At 41.2% G+C, this 15,635-nt stretch overlaps 1 protein-coding gene across 1 annotated transcript in view; it reads left to right on the top strand.

Annotated features, from left to right (window-relative positions):
* Window positions 1-472: 472 nt before the first annotated feature.
* The window catches only part of ACVR2A (activin A receptor type 2A), a 108,207-nt gene continuing 93,044 nt past the window's right edge, over window positions 473-15,635 (top strand). Inside the window, exon 1 of the mRNA XM_039494326.1 lies at window positions 473-2,336. Within this exon, the coding sequence (XP_039350260.1) occupies window positions 2,282-2,336 (55 nt within the window). The 5' untranslated portion in view covers window positions 473-2,281. The remainder of the gene's footprint in view (window positions 2,337-15,635) is intronic.

The raw sequence follows: 15,635 nt of genomic DNA, 5'->3' as shown, positions 1-15,635 counted from the left end.
CTGACACCAGACAAGTTGACAACCGTGATAAGGGGGAGGCGGGAAGTAATGCTAAAGCGTTGGTGTTGGTCCTGCTTTGAGCAGGGGGTTGGACTAGATGACCTCCTGAGGTCCCTTCCAACCCGAATCTTCTGATTCTTTCCTCTGACTGCACTTGGAAAGGCAAACTGGAGAAGAGAGGAGATAAACTAAGCAAGGGTGTGGCAGGGTGACGGGTGCAGCACCCAATAGAGCATCCCGTGTAGTCCAGGGGCATGAAGTAGGAGGGGAGGCGGTTAGGAACAGGCGCGGACTCACTCACCGAGCAAGGGGGCGGCGCGCAGAAACGAGGCGCGGGAGCGTTTCTCCTCGCGCATAGGGGCGCCAGAGCCCCGCCTCAGCCGGCAAGGCGAGGTCATGTGCTCCGCCCTGAGTGGTTCCGAGGGCTGTCAATTGGGGACGACTCGCGCACGCACCGAGTCGCGCGACAGGCAGCCGTGATTGGGAGAAGGGGGGGAGGGGAGCCAGGAGAGGAAACAAAAACAATCGCCCGGGCGCCGCCATCTTGGGTTCGTTCTGCACGCCACACAGTGAATGGGTAGATATGAAATTACCACAGGCGAGCAGCAACAGCAGTACGGTACGAAGGGCCGTTCGGAGCTGCCAGCTGGACGTTGGGGACGATAAAGCCGGCTCCTTCGTCCGTCGCCGCCCAGAGAAAAGCTACGGGCTTGGCCTTTCACTTTCGCCGACCCCTAAACTCCGCTTCTGGGGAGGGCAAAGTTGGTGTGCGTCGCGCCGCCTGGGAGACGAGAGGGTCAGAGCCTGCAGCAGTTTCCTCAGAGCAAGGAGTGAGCCGGGGACAGAGCTAGGGGAGGGGGAGAAGAGGGGATTCCCCTCCCCCCTTTCTAACCCTCTGCCCAGGGCTTGCCTGGTACGTGGTGTGGGAGGCACAAGGAAAAGGCAGTAAGAGTTCATCAGGCGTTCAACCCCCCACCCATTGGGGAGTTTTTCTTCCTACGAAAGCAAAAGTTGGACTGAGTGGGAAATTGTCCAGGTTTGTCTCTTCTAACCACGTTGGGGGCAGGGAGAAAAAATGTATCCGTGAGGAGTTGGGAGAGGGGTGTGCATCAAACAGAAGAGCCACAAGTCCAGCTCACAGGAGAAAGAAAGCTGTCACCAGCCCGGCAAACACGGAGATACTGGCCACATCCAACCAATCATGTGTATATAATATTGATACCCTCTCCACCTCCATAGAAGCGGAATTCTCCTAGAAGCACAGCAATCAAGGAAGAAGAGACTTGCCACGAGCCCATAGATGACCCTCCTTCCCAGCGGCTGGAGACTGCATTTTTTTTCAGCCACTCTTCACTGTTTAAACACCAAATATAGTCTCTTGGAGAGAATTCTTAAAGGAGTTTGAAATTCTGTGTAGAGGCAAGAATGTCTGAAATGTACAGCCTGTGTTGAACGGACAAGGAGAGGATCGTGAAAGTAGGAGGGAGGTGGGGGGAGAGAAGGGGAAACGTGTGTCTTTCTTTGACTGAAGGGAAGCCCAGAGATTTACCTTTGTGGAACTGTGAAGGCTTGTTTGTTACAAGCTGTTGTTTCTCTCCCCGTCCTTTTCTTCTGGTCACTCTACAGCTCCCAGCATTATTAAACATTACTGTTGCCCACGTGTGGCTGGTAACTTACTTTAGACAATTTTATAAAGAAACTGACAAGTTTACTATTCTCTCTCTGTGGCTTACTTGTTTTTGAGTTTAGAAACGGAGATGGAACTACTTGCTCAAACACTACATGTATAACGGGAGTGAGGCCGAAAATATATTGTTTACTAGTTTCAGTACAACTTGCCCAGTCCTACACGACGAGGGATACTTTACAGAGCTTGACGTGGGGAAAAAAGCTGAACTGTGCTCTGAGACTCGGTTCTTTTCCTAAAAGACGGTTTCCGCTGTTGACTTTTTATGGATTCTTAACGTGTGTATGTGGGGTTTTTTTTTCCCCCCTGAATTGCATTTTTCCATCATTTGTACAGAAGCCAAATGACACGTGTATTTTGAAATGTTTCTCCAAACATATACACCCCTGTATCGGGGATCTCATTAGAAGGAGCTGGAGGGGTCGTCAGAATCTAAATATGTCTGATTTTGTTTTATGAACACTCTAAACTCCAAATATGTTGGCTTAGATTGCTTTATAACGGTTAAATTTAAAGGTGGGTTTTTTCTAATTGGAAGAACCAGGAAACTCGACAGTAGAAACACCACCTATATGTTCTAACTGTATTTCGAAAATGGGAGCTGCTACCAAGTTGGCGTTTGCTGTTTTTCTGATCTCTTGTTCTTCAGGTAAGTAAACGTAATTTGGTCAGTTTAAAGGTATCATTATGGGGCCAGAGGTTGTGGGATTAGCTAAGATTTGCAAACTTCGATTAGCTTTCCCTTTCTGAGGATATTTGACTTGGAATATAGTTTCTCGTTGACAGTGTTTAATTGTTTGAAGTGATAAGGTGGTTGTAGATGACAACTGTGGTGATATCAGCTATTGTGTTCATCTTAAAATACCACAGTTCAGCACTTCTAACGTATGCAGTCTGTAAACTTAAAATTATTTTTAAATTAGTCCACTGCAGAGTTGATTAATGGAGTAACTTTAAAGCTAATCATTTAGACTAATACTGTAATTTAATTGAGTGTTCTCATGTTTAAAATGGTCAGGAAAATATAACCAAGTCACATCTCTAACTTCATTTAGATCAGATCTTATTTTGGGGTACTCAGTAGTGAGCTTCCCAGTCCATTAGTGTGTTTAAAAATAGTTACTATTCTGAAAGCACTATCGTGCTGTATGGAGAGGGAGCTGTGTGTTTGTGTATATGCACAGTAGCAAGAGAATGAGGTAAGCTTCAAATCACTATCTAGATATTTTGCAAAACCTAACTTTTTCTTAGCTACCTAATACATGGTTCTGTTTTATAACTTTTAGATACAAAAATCCAGTTTTAAATTACTAGTTTTAGTCACATGAAATAAAGTGGTCTAAGAATTGTTTAGGCTTGTAGAAGCATTTTTCATGGTAGGCAACCAGTGTTTGGAAATTGTTTAATACAATTACATTTATTTGAAACTATCCTTCTCTCAGAGAGCTACTGTGATCCACTGATCCTGGGTCTTGAAACTGATTTTCATTTTTTTTAGTTTTACAACTTGTTCTACATTGCTTTTCCCCCCCCCTCCTTTATTCCTCTTTGCTTATGTAGTGTTGTATGTGTAAGTAAAATTACTTGGTGGTATTATTTTGATTTGACAGCTGGTTTTATCTGAAAACATTTTCATTTTTTTCCCCATAGCTGGGCGGCTAGTTTTCTGTAACAACAAAGCTTTTTAAAAAAATTAGACCCCTGTAATATATAGAATTTTGCTGAATGATACATTTCCTTGTGGTTATTAAATGGATGCAGTCTAGTCTTGTGTCTGTAGTGTTATTGATCAGTTCTGTGTGGGCTGAATGTGCTGTGAAATGGCGATTACTGCCAGAGATTAACCAAAAGAGTTGCATCTGTTTAAACAGAAGAACAGCAGAACACGTTAAAGACAGCATGACACTTTTTAATATCAGAAAAATGATACCACTTTTTTAACAAAATCATGATGGCTTTTGTTGAAGTAGTTAAGCCCTTCTTGAGAGCCTCTCTATGAAAGTATGACCTTCAATTTTAATAAGCTTTCCTTTTTATTTTTATTTATTTATTTATTTTCTTAAAGCAAATCGCTCTTGAGTCCAGGAACATTTTCTACAGGGGACTCTTTAGTCTTGTTGCATTTTAAAGCACCTTTTATTTTCATCAGGTCTCTTCTTTTCACCCTGCCTGATTAGAGGATAGGATAGCACAGCACAGTGCAGAACCTGCCTATCCTACTTGTTACTCAATCAAGCATTCTTGACCCACACAGGGCAAACCTCCCTGGAGTACTTCTAGCCTCTGTTGGTCTTGGTAACAGTAGACCTGAAAGTGAATTTTAATTTTGTCCATGACAATGGAAATAACTTGTACAAGGCCAGCAAGAAGCTGGTTAAAATATTATGGAATGCATTTCATAGCCATTGTAAAATATTAATGTCTTCAGAATAACTAAAGTGTCATAGCAAGTATTTCTGTGTAACCGTTGAGTACTTCAGAGTTCATGAAGTATTCCTAATCTAGCTGTATAAATGGTTAATACATCCACTTAGAAATGTGACTATTTTTACAGTTCAAAGTTTCTAAGATTACTTAAGCTTCTTAATGTGAAATAACATGAACGCAGAGGCAGATGTAGTGTTTCTTCTGATCATGTTGCTTTTATGTAGCATGAAATCTAGCATGGCAACATTTTAAATATTTTTTAAACTCTGAAGTTAGAATAAAATTATTTTCCCCACTTTTATTAAGTATATTGGCCCGTGTGAAGAGACTTTTACACATTAATTCTAAGGTTGCTATTTGATATTTCTTCATTGTGGTTGCAAGTCTCCAGCTATTCTTAATGTGTGTTTAGTCAACATCTTGGTCTAAAAGCAATTGCTAAAGTTAGGTGCACACCAGTTCATCATAATCATCTGTCCTTTTTCAAATGAAAAGGTCACATTTTGTCTTGCAAGAGCTGGGTCTAGGGTCTGTAATTTTGGGGCATTTTGCCTTACTAAATACTGATTTCAGATTAAATTGGGTTCCCTCACCTCTTCTAAATCAAAATCCAGCCCTTTTTATGGAAGGAAGAGAAATATCTTTCACTCTAACATGAGTATGGAAAAGGATTAATGCCTCTTCCTCATGCCACCTTCCCCTTTAGTACTCATTACTAAATCACAGTGACTACCCCAAGAGATAATCACATGTGGAAATGTACGCATCAGTACAAACCACAGAGAGTAAGATGGAAACTAAATAGATACCTCAAAGCTGTCAGTGGTCCTTTAACATGCTATACATATAAATATATGTATACTTAAATTCAGCAAGTGCTTTTTTAAAAAAGGAAAACGAAGTAAAACAGGGCCCTATGGCTCTTGGATACACTTGCTGTGCATCTCAGTATTAATGGTACAAGAAATAAAAAGCTGTACCCTGGTAACAAGAAACTTCTCATCGTTTAACATGGAGGTGATTTTACAATTTCTTCAGAAAAGAGAGAAGTATGCTTCCCCTGTCCCTCCTTTTTGCTAGAGTTTATACCTTAACATCAGGAATGCCAGGACTGGTCTTCCTTGGTTTTCTGGTATGTCTTGAAGCATGTGTATTGTGGTGCCTTGTCCCTCATCTTTTTAACTTAAGGAGAGTGTTAAAACTTTCTGCAGAATTTCTTGACAATATGCAGTCATTGACAGTGTTAACAAACGGTTTTTTTTTCTTCAACACTTAAACTAAAAAAGAAACCTTCCTCGCTTATAGCTTAGCTTTCACTGTCTTGATACTTGTGAAGTTGTTGTTTCAATAATTCTCTAGCTTTGAGTCTTGTATTTTATTTTAAAAAAGAGAGCGAGAGACTTCAGTTGCTAATGCTGTTTTTTTTAAGTCTGCCTTAAGCACGCCAAAGAAGTAAGCAAACAAAAGGGTGCTAGCCCAATTTTTCACTTATTTGCGGGTCACCCTCAATTTACTCAATTTTTGGGGAGGCTTTTGTGTTTCAAAGAAAATGGTAGGTCCAAAATTGTTCTGTAGTAAAAATATTTTCTATATACTCCTTACAGAGACTACTTTTTCCTCCCCTTAGTAAAAGTTCAAATAATTTTTTCAGATATCTGAGAAATAATTACTAAGAGTCTGATACTCTTAAAGGTTTAGAGGCACAATGTTAGCTATTCTCGAAGAACAGAAGAAAATGAGAGACGAGTTCTTTATTTTACTAGTGAGTAGAATTTTTCAGACTTTTTTTCCCCCCCCAAGTAACCATGGCAGTACTTAAGAATCCTGCCAACAGTTCAGGAGCATCATTTATGAACTTGACTCCAACCGTGTACTCCCAGTAATCAAGCTGTGCTTAGTGGTTGAACCCCCTAAGCACTTTCTTTCACTTTAAAGTCATTAAACACTTTAAAGACATACTGTACACACTTTTAAAAGTAGTACCAAGTTCCTATTTGTACATAAAAACAGTAGCAGCACAATTTTGGCTTTTCCGTTCACCATTAGTGACAGATACTCTTAACACAATCTCTGCAGCACTGTTGACAGTAACCTTTTATGATAATTTTCAAACATGGCTACAGCCAGACAAGTGTGACTATAAATTAGGTTACAACCGTATTGTGGTCTTACATTAATGTTATAGCTATGCTCAGAAACAGTACAATAGAGTTCCTGAAGGGGGCTTCTCTAATATTTTTGCTAATAATTAAAAAAAAAAAAGTAAATATGGGACATGGAAGCAATATTACAATTGTGTTAACAGCTGTGTTTGAAAACTTCAGTATTGTTTTGGAAGAACTGTGCTTGGCAACTGTTTAATGAACACAGTTTTAGCTAGCAGAGTTCTATTGCTGTATAACTTCTATAGACCTGTCTTTTAGTAAGAGCAGCTTAAGAATTACTGTTACATATACTCAGTGCTATGGAAGCTTCTCTGTTTGAGGTGAAGTATACTATGTTGCAGCTGCAAAAGGATGAGTATGGCAATCCTGGTATATAGGTCTTAATAGCTTTCAGCTGTTTTTAATAGCTTGCTTCCATATCTAAGTGGCATTCCTGTTCTTTATGCCAAAAAATTCCAAAAATTCCTCAGGACTTCATCTCAACTTACATAGAAATAACAGAAAAACAACTTGTTTAACCTTTTCTAGCATATCTGACTTTGCTGCCAACCTCAGAAGTTAGAAATTAGTATTGGAGTCTTCTAATGTGATTCCTTTTCCTACATCTCACTTGACAAGGCCCTTACTTCCATTTTATATTTCTGTCATGCAAAAAACGAGATCCGGGTCATTGTTTATAACTTATTTCACTCTGTGTGAACTAGGTGTTCTTTCTGAAGTAACATTGTGCTTCTCTTTCTGAGTCCATGAAGCCACACAGTAGCATCAAAATGTTTTACTTTACACAGAAGACATCGGGGGCAAATTTATTTGGAAGAAATAGTCGTGTCTAGTCATTTGAAGAACTATCTGACTTGGGATTAAAGTTTAATGTTTTTTCAAGGTAGCAATGTCTAGACCTGAAAGAAGAGTTGAGCTAACACGGGGTGGAAAAAGGCAGTAATAAACTGGGATGATAGAGGGTTCTGCAGGACACACTTCTCTACCCTTTAAATTTGCTTTCTGTTAGTGCTTCTGAATAACAAGTTGATTGGTCAGTTGTTAGACCATGGGGAAGCAGCCCAAAAAAAAAAAAGGGGTGGGGGCAGAAGTTTGTGGTCTAGCATCCAGAAAGTGTTCTTGAGTGTTCCTGTTAAATGAGATCGACAGTGCATCATTTGTGTTTGTGTGATACTTCAATAACACCTTTAGATTGTGCACCAAAGGATTCCTTACAAGGCACTTTTCCTGTTCTTTCCCTCTGGAAACACAGTGATTTAAAGTGGTACTTTAGGACTTAATTCTCAGTTACTTTCTTCCTCCAGTGTGCTGAACAAAATTATCTTTTTTTTTTTTTAAATATCAGGAAGTGCTAGCCAACCGCTGGGCAAGATAGATGCCATCCCACAGAAAATGTAGGCTTATCACCATGGTGCTCAAATCCCAAACCCCTATAGCTAGACATGTGTTAGTTCAACCAAATACTTTTTAATTCCTGAAAATGTTCCATGGCACATACCTGCACTAGTTGTTGTGAAGATACAACTCTGAAATAGTTTAACTGTAGAGTAGAATACTACTTGGCTACAAGGAGGAAAAACTGGTGGAATTTTCACAGAATGGGCTTCTATGAATTGCTTATTTAGAGCAGTAGCTGGAAACACTTAAGTGTGACTAGAAAAAAAATGGACAGTTTACTACTGGAAGTTTAAATCTTTTGAGTTAAATATGAAACAACTGGAGATGATGGGAGAAAGCAACAACCTAGTAAGAAGCTCATTTCTCCCACTCTGCCTTCCCTCAGCTGCTGACATGGTGCTTGTTGCGGTTTGTTGTTCCTGCGTTTTGGAGAGAAAAGGCTGTATCTTTTGTATCCACTTGTACTTAGTAGGTGTCAGACAAGTTTTGAAGATGTATCTATCCTTTTCTAGTAGTCAGGAGGAAGGAGCTTTGTTTTTTTTCCCTTCAGTTAGATCTTCTTTTGCCTCCTTACCCCAAAGTCTTGCGACAGATGTACTCCAGGTCACAGGTAGGGGGCTCTGGAAAGATGGAACAGGATGGTTCTCATAAATTCTAAGCCTCCTGCTTCCTTATTTATTTATTTTCAGGCTAATCCTTTCCATCAGTGACACTAGGGCTTCCTTCTTTTAAACGTTTCCATGCAGCAGCATGGATGTGGCATATTTACAATTTTATTGTCAGTAGACTTCTGAATAGCAGCAATGTAACCTGGAGTCCTGTTTTTATATACATCAGGATAGTGGAATGATGAGCAGCAGCAGATACTTGAAACTTTATGCAGATTCAGGAAGCTAATGCTGCATGGGTTTGTAAGGTTACTTTAGCATTCTTAAAGGCTAGACACTCTTTAAAATCAAAGATGAAGTTCTGCTGAAACTTATGGCTAAGGCCTGTCAAGTGGGTGAGGGTTTTTTCTCTCTGAAGTTGAGGTTCCTCCTTTAACCTCATTAAAATTAAATAGGATGTTCTGTGGTTCCTATACTTTTCCTGCTTCCTCAATTTCTGTATCTCTTCTCTCACCCCTCTCCCCCACACCCAAAGTGATTAGTTTTGAGTTACTGATGGTTATATGAGTTGGGGTCTGTCCTTTTTAGACATAGGTGAGTGCCCTCCCTGCTTCCTCTCAAAACAGACTTAGGAAAAAGGAGTAAAAGCTACAAAATCCAGCCTCTTAAAGACACTAACTGTCTTTTATGCAGGAAAGGCTAAATATATGGAACACCAGAAGCTGGAAAAAATTGAGCGCTATCAACAATGATTGCTAAATGGCTGCACAGTTGAATAACCTGTACCATGTTCAGGGAGAATTTGTACTCGTTGCAGAGGCCATGGCTAACAGCACACTTGGGATTATAGAAGCGGGCAAAAGTCCTATACTCTTCTATTGTCTACATAAAACACAGTATAGGTTTCTGATGTCCTCTTCAGTTGCAAAATTTACCTCTACTCAGGAATCTGACTCCCAGTCCATCATTTTGTTATTTTAAGTCGGTCACTTCAGAATGACAGCTTTGAATTGGAAGGGTAACTTAAAACAGTGGACCTAGTTCACATCCTAGCTTTTGTGATGGTCCTCAGTTGGGTGATTCTATTCATGCCTGTCAGCTTGAAGCTACACCAGTTATGTCCTGATCTACTGATCACATAATGTGAAACCAAGCTCAAAAATGTTTCTTTATTTTCCAATCACATTTTCTTTTATAAATTTTTGATTAAGAAACTACATATTGATTTGACCCAACCCATACCATTGGAAATAGTCACTCCAGACTGAGGCACCTGAATTTAAAAAACCTAAATTATTCATAGGGCATTTTTTTTCACTTGGTTATCTCTAACCTTGAGCCTTAAAGCCTGCCCAAGCTGTTGTTGTAGTTTATCTTTGTATTTTGAAACTGCAGACAATCGTTTGTTAAAAACATCCCTGCAAATGGACAGTTTACTACTGGAAGTCTAAATCTTTTGAGTTAAATATGAAACAACTGGAGATGATGGGAGAAGGCAACAACCTAGTAAGAAGCTAATTTCTCCCACTCTAGTCAACTTTTGAAGAGTGACGATTTAGATATTGTGTATGCCCCCATGTTCCCAGGCCAGACCTTGTGGTTTTACAATCACTTTGCTAGTTTTAAAAGAAAAAAAATTCTCCCACCTCTATTGCTGTGGGAAAGAAACACAAATGGGGGATGGTTTGATTGACTAGAATCACTGTCATCAAATGCATTTCATAATCAGACTTGAAAATGCGTGTAGATATCTTAGTTGTACTAATCTTGGGTGTTAATTGGTAACACTAAATACTTTACACTGATATTATTTAAGTTGATATCCATTTTAAATGGTTGAAGGGTTTTATTTGTGGTTTCATATCTCTCAGTTGCAAAGCACAAGCATATTCACTGTTTCACAAAATTACAGAACTTTAAAGAGAATTGACGACAAATCTGATGGAGCAGAAATTATCTACTATGTACTATAGCCAAGAATATCTTCTCTGCTTTTTCCTGTGGTGATAGTTTAAACTGAGATTAGTGTGGGACAGGTTCTTATTCTTTTTTCCTTTATGCTGCTTTTCCTGGTGAAAGTTGTGGTGGCAGCATGGAGAGTAGGGAGGCCCAGATCTCCTCCTTTTCCTCCACAGCAGGTTCCAGCTTCTCCTGGCAGATTCCCCAGCATTTCCAAGCCAGTTGGGAAATATAATCCCTCCAGTGTGTCCTTGGCTAGCCTTGTGGGATGTGCCCAGTATAGTTCCGACAGAAGCCTCCCAGGGGGCATCCTTATCAGATGCCGGAACCACCTCAACTGGCTTCTCTTGATCTGGAGGAGTAGTGGTTCTGCTCTGAGGCCATCCCGAATAGCTGAGCTCCTCACCATGTTTTGGAGGGTAAGCCTACCCACCCTGCAGAGAAACCTCATTTGTCGCTTGTACCTGTGATCTCGTCCTTTCAGTCATTACCCAAAGTTCATGATCATAGGTGAGGATGGGGAAGTAGAGAGACCACTAAATGCAGAGCTCCGTATGAAAACTCAACTCCCACTTCACCTCCATGGATCGGTACAGGGCATGCATCACTGCCACACCAATCTTCTGGTTAATCTCTGGCTCCTGCTTGCCATCACTTGTGAACAAGACTCCTAGGTAGTTGAACTCATCCACTAAGGGCAGCTACTCTCCTTCACCTAGAGAGCAGTCAACTTTCTTCTAGTTTGGGCCTCTCGTGTCTATTCGGTCAGCGTCCCCTATGTTAGATCCAACTCACCACCAAGTGGTGATCGGTTGCTAGCTCTGCCCCCCTTTTCATCCAGTGTGCAGAACAAATGGCCTTAGGTCCAGTGTGATGACTATAAAGTCAATCATCGATCTTTGGCCCAAAGTGCTCTGGTATCAAGTACATTAATGAGCAACCTTGTGTTCAAACATGGTATTCGTTATGGACAATCCATGAGTAGCACAGAAGTCCAATAAATCACCTCTCACATCCAGATCAGGGAGGCCGTTCCTCCCAATCACTCCCCTCCACGTATCGCCATCGTTCCATACGTGAGCATTAAAGTCCTCCAGTAGAACTATAGTCAGTAGATGGCACTCTACTGAGCATCGATTCCCACCATCTCCAGAAAGGCAGAGTATTCTGAACTGCTTCTTAGGCATGTAGGCACAAACAGGTTTTCTTCTCTGAGGCCCAAGGTCTCATTGAGGCAACCCTCTCTTCAACCAGGAAAAACTCCAACTGCACAGCTCTCAGCTGGGGGACTTGTGAGTATCCTCACACCCACCTGGGGCCTCTCACATAGGGCCATTTCTGAGTAGGAAAGAGGGCACCTTGATCGAGAAGTTTGTTTCCTGAGCCAAGGCTATGTGGGGAGGTGAGGCTAACTCTACCTGTTTGGTACCCTTCCACCTCTTTCATGAACTCTGGCTGCTTTCCCGCCAGTGAAGTGACATTCTGCATGCCCAGAGTCAGTTTTCGTTGGGGAGGGCCAGTCTGTCATGGTCTGTCCCTCCTGCTGCCTTTCTGGCACTGCACCCAACCCTTATTCTTTGCCTTGTGGGTGGTGAGCCCATGAGATGGGTCCACGTCTTTTCAGACTGGGCCTGGCCAGGTTACATGGGTACCCCGACCACTAGATGCTCACCTGACACCACCGCCAGGGATAGGTCCCTAGTCTAGGCGAGGTTCATATGATCATTTTGGGGCTTTCATGAGGGTCTTGAGGTGGATTATTTTTAGTCTGGAACCTCCCCACAGATTTATTCCCCTAGGGGTGACCCTACCAGGAGCACTAGGCTCCAGACAGCATAGCCCTGGGGTTTGTTGGAACATGCAAGCCCTTCCCACATCCCTCCAAGGATCTTCACCTTGTTATGGTGGACAGGTTATCAATTATTTTCATTAAAGATTTGATTCTTGAGTTTTGAATTTGGCAGGGAGACCAGTTCTAATTAGCATCTTAACTAAAAATGATATTTGTGCTATATTAAATTTGATTCAAGAGCTTGCTTGCAAGGCTTATACCACTGATTGCTTTTTAAAAGTTTACTTATGCATTTACTTAATGGAAACAGGTCTCATGTACTGATTAATGTAAATTTTGTTTAATTCATAGGTTGTGGCATACACTAAGAAAAGTGAGTTAATACTCATAATCCATCCTTAATTTGTGATGGTCTGTGTTAGCATTAGTAAAATATGAAATTAATGCATTGTGAGTAAGACCTGATCTGAGTTGTGGGATGATCTTCTTCGCAACTCAGCTGCAATTATTTGAAGAAGACGTGGAAAAGTAGTAATGGACCTTTTAATTGTGGTAATTTGGAAAAAGCTACAGCAGAACTATTTGTTTAAGAAAAATTTGCTGGAACAATGTAAACACTCAACTATTACGTTATGCCTGTAAATTTTTTTTTTGATAACCAGACAGTTTGGTGCAATTAGAAGGCTGTAACCAGAGTGGGACAGCTACTCATGGTTCAAAGTCAGGGGGAGGAGCAGAAAAATGGGCGAGGGGGGAGACAGTAGGGGTTAGAGCTCTGCAGCAGGCATGGTATTGCCACCTTTATTTATGTGCTGCTGCTGGTGGCAGTGCTGACTTTAGAGCTGGGGGCCTGGCCAGCAGCTGCCAGTCTCTGGCTGCCCAGCTCTGAAGGCAGTGCTGACGCCAGTAGCAGTGAGTAACGGTGGCAATATCATGCCCGCTGCAGGGCTCTAACCCCTACTGTTTTTTCTCTCATCCCTCTCCCCTGCCCCCAGGCTTTGTGCCCTGGTTACATCCTTGCCCAAAACTCTCGAAGATCATTTAATGTATTACTAGGGGGGAAAGTGTAGGGTGGTAACCTCAAAATGTATGTAAAATTCTGGACTATGCCAAGTAAGCCAATTTAAAACAAAAATTGCTGTGAAAGCCTAATAGTGCGGAATCCGCAACTTCCGCAATCTTATGAATGAAATAGGACCTTAATTATGAGCCATGTGTGCATGAAGAATAACATTTGAGACCACGGATTAACTTGCTTGCAGTTCCATTAAAAAGCCAAGAAATATTTTGATTCTTGCCAAACAAATGTTACTAATACTTCTCAAACTTGCAAACTGTACCACTCAGAACATGAGGACACTTGATGTTCTACCATTTTTTATTTTTTTTTAATTTCCCCCACCGAGTAATGTTTATAGACTGGGATTTACAAATAAGCGGGAAGGAGCTATGTTCCCAGTACCCATTTTACCTTTACTGGGATTTGAGTGTTTTTAGATCACTCAGGCCCCTTTTGAAAGTTAAAGCTATGATCTAATACATAGGGCTTGTCTCCACTTACTGTGGATTGACGCTGCGATGATCTATCCACCAAGGATCGATTTAGCGGGTCTAGTGGAGACCTGCTAAATAGACTACCGATCGCTCTTCTGTCTACACCAATACGAGAAGCATAAGGTAAGTTAACGGGAGCCAGCGTGGTATAGACACAGCCATAAGTTGACGTAAGATGCATCAACTCCAGCTACATTATTCATATAGCTGGAGTTGTGTAACTTGGGTTGGTTTAACCCAGTAGTGTAGACCTGCCCATAGTCTTCTAGTGGTATAAGAAAACTCTCATTAGTGGTAAATGAAACAGCACTTCTCTTTTTTGCTTTGATGCTGTTCACTGTATAACCAGGGTCTTGCTGTACTCAGAGAAACTGGGGTCTTGGCTACACTGGCGCTATACAGCGCTGCAACTTTCTCACTCAGGGGTGTGAAAAAACACCCCCCTGAGCGCAGCAAGTTACAGCACTGTAAAGCGCCAATGTAAACAGTGTCCCACTGGGCACTGGGAGAGCTCTCTCCCAGCGCTAGCGCTGCAACCACACTTGCACTTCAAAGCGCTCCCGCGGCAGCGCTGTACAGCTGCAAGTGTAGCTGTACCCTGGGCCTAAATTCTGCAGCTAGGCCCTCATTTGTGTGGCATAGTGATTCTTGATTGTGTGGTGCACAGATTTTTCTGCACATGATTCAGTTTTTAAAGTTTATATTGACTTAACTAAAGTGTAAACAATGCAGTTAGTACATTACTCAAAATACAGTTTTATGTTGACAAATGTTAAATTTTTCAGAGGCAGAATTGTATGTTGATGTGACAATTGCGTTGCCGATTTTATTGGGAGAAACCTACAAGTGTTGGTAGCTGGTAGTGGGTTTGTTGGAGTACCTAGATGGTATAGGCAAACAGCTCAAAACTCGAGATAAGGCTTCTGACAGTGGAGAGGAGGGGATGCATCTCCTTTCCTCTTTTTTTTTTCTTTTTTTTTTTTTATGTGGGCAGAAGCTGGTTTTCTGCCCCAGCAGCCCTCGAAGGACATGAGGTGTATGGCCCTGGAATTGAAGATTGCCAAACCAATATGCCTACTGGAGGCACTTCAAGATGAAGTCTGCAAAATGGTGATCCTGCCTTGCATTCCAAAGGAGTTTTTTGATCCTGAGTTGTCTCAAGGAAACCAACCTACACATTTCCTGGGGTAGCCTGCTACATCAGTATTACCTTTGATTCACTCATTCAATATTATGCTTGTCCATTTGGATGCTTAACAATTTGAAGATTATTTATAAAAGTGACTGGTATGGGTGGTAGTAGAAAGCTAAAGATAGGGGTGGAAAAAAGTAAACAAGCTTCCATTCTTGGTCTGAAACAATCCGAGGTTACTGACTTCAGGGAACGTGATGTAATTTTTATTTAATTTCTTCCCCAGATTTGTAAGAGTGGGGCTTACTGGGACAGCTGTTGTTGGGGATAAGAGTTTTGAGTGGGGAGAGTCCAATCTATTGGGTAGTTTTAAGGGTGGAGAAAGCTAGAGTTTCTTGAGGGCTTTTGCTACTGCTTTTGTTTCGATAGTTAAAAATAAACATTACACAGTCAGTTACCCATAGTAGAAGGGTGTTTCATCAATGTTATAAATCATGTTTCTCAACCTTTTCCAATACTGGAACCAGATAGGAAATCCCTTTCATTTAGCAGTATGACACTGATACTTGTTCATGGCCTCCGTATGAGAACCTATGTCCTAGTTTTGCATCTGAAAAGAAGCTTTCAGAGCAAGCCAATGCTGATCAGTGATTGAGTAAGGCAAAGCCACATTTACCAAGGAAAATTTTTGCATGCTGTCTTAATTCAAACTATGTGCTCAGAACTTTGCCATATGAAAATCAATGAACTTCAGTGTGTAAAAGGAGTTACTAATATCAAATGCCCATTTCTTCATGTAAAATAGTGAAGAGGAATGCATTGGCTGGCTTACCTCTGTTAATTTTTCACAAGGTTTACAAACTCATTAAGTGCCTCTTTCAATTCCATTAGTATCCCTTTCCCCACCAAAGCT

Source organism: Mauremys reevesii, linkage group 11 (genome assembly GCF_016161935.1).
Source record: "Mauremys reevesii isolate NIE-2019 linkage group 11, ASM1616193v1, whole genome shotgun sequence".
Lineage (NCBI taxonomy): Eukaryota > Metazoa > Chordata > Testudines > Geoemydidae > Mauremys > Mauremys reevesii.
The sequence above is the reverse complement of the archived record's forward strand: the minus strand, read 5'-3'. Positions and strand labels throughout refer to the sequence as shown.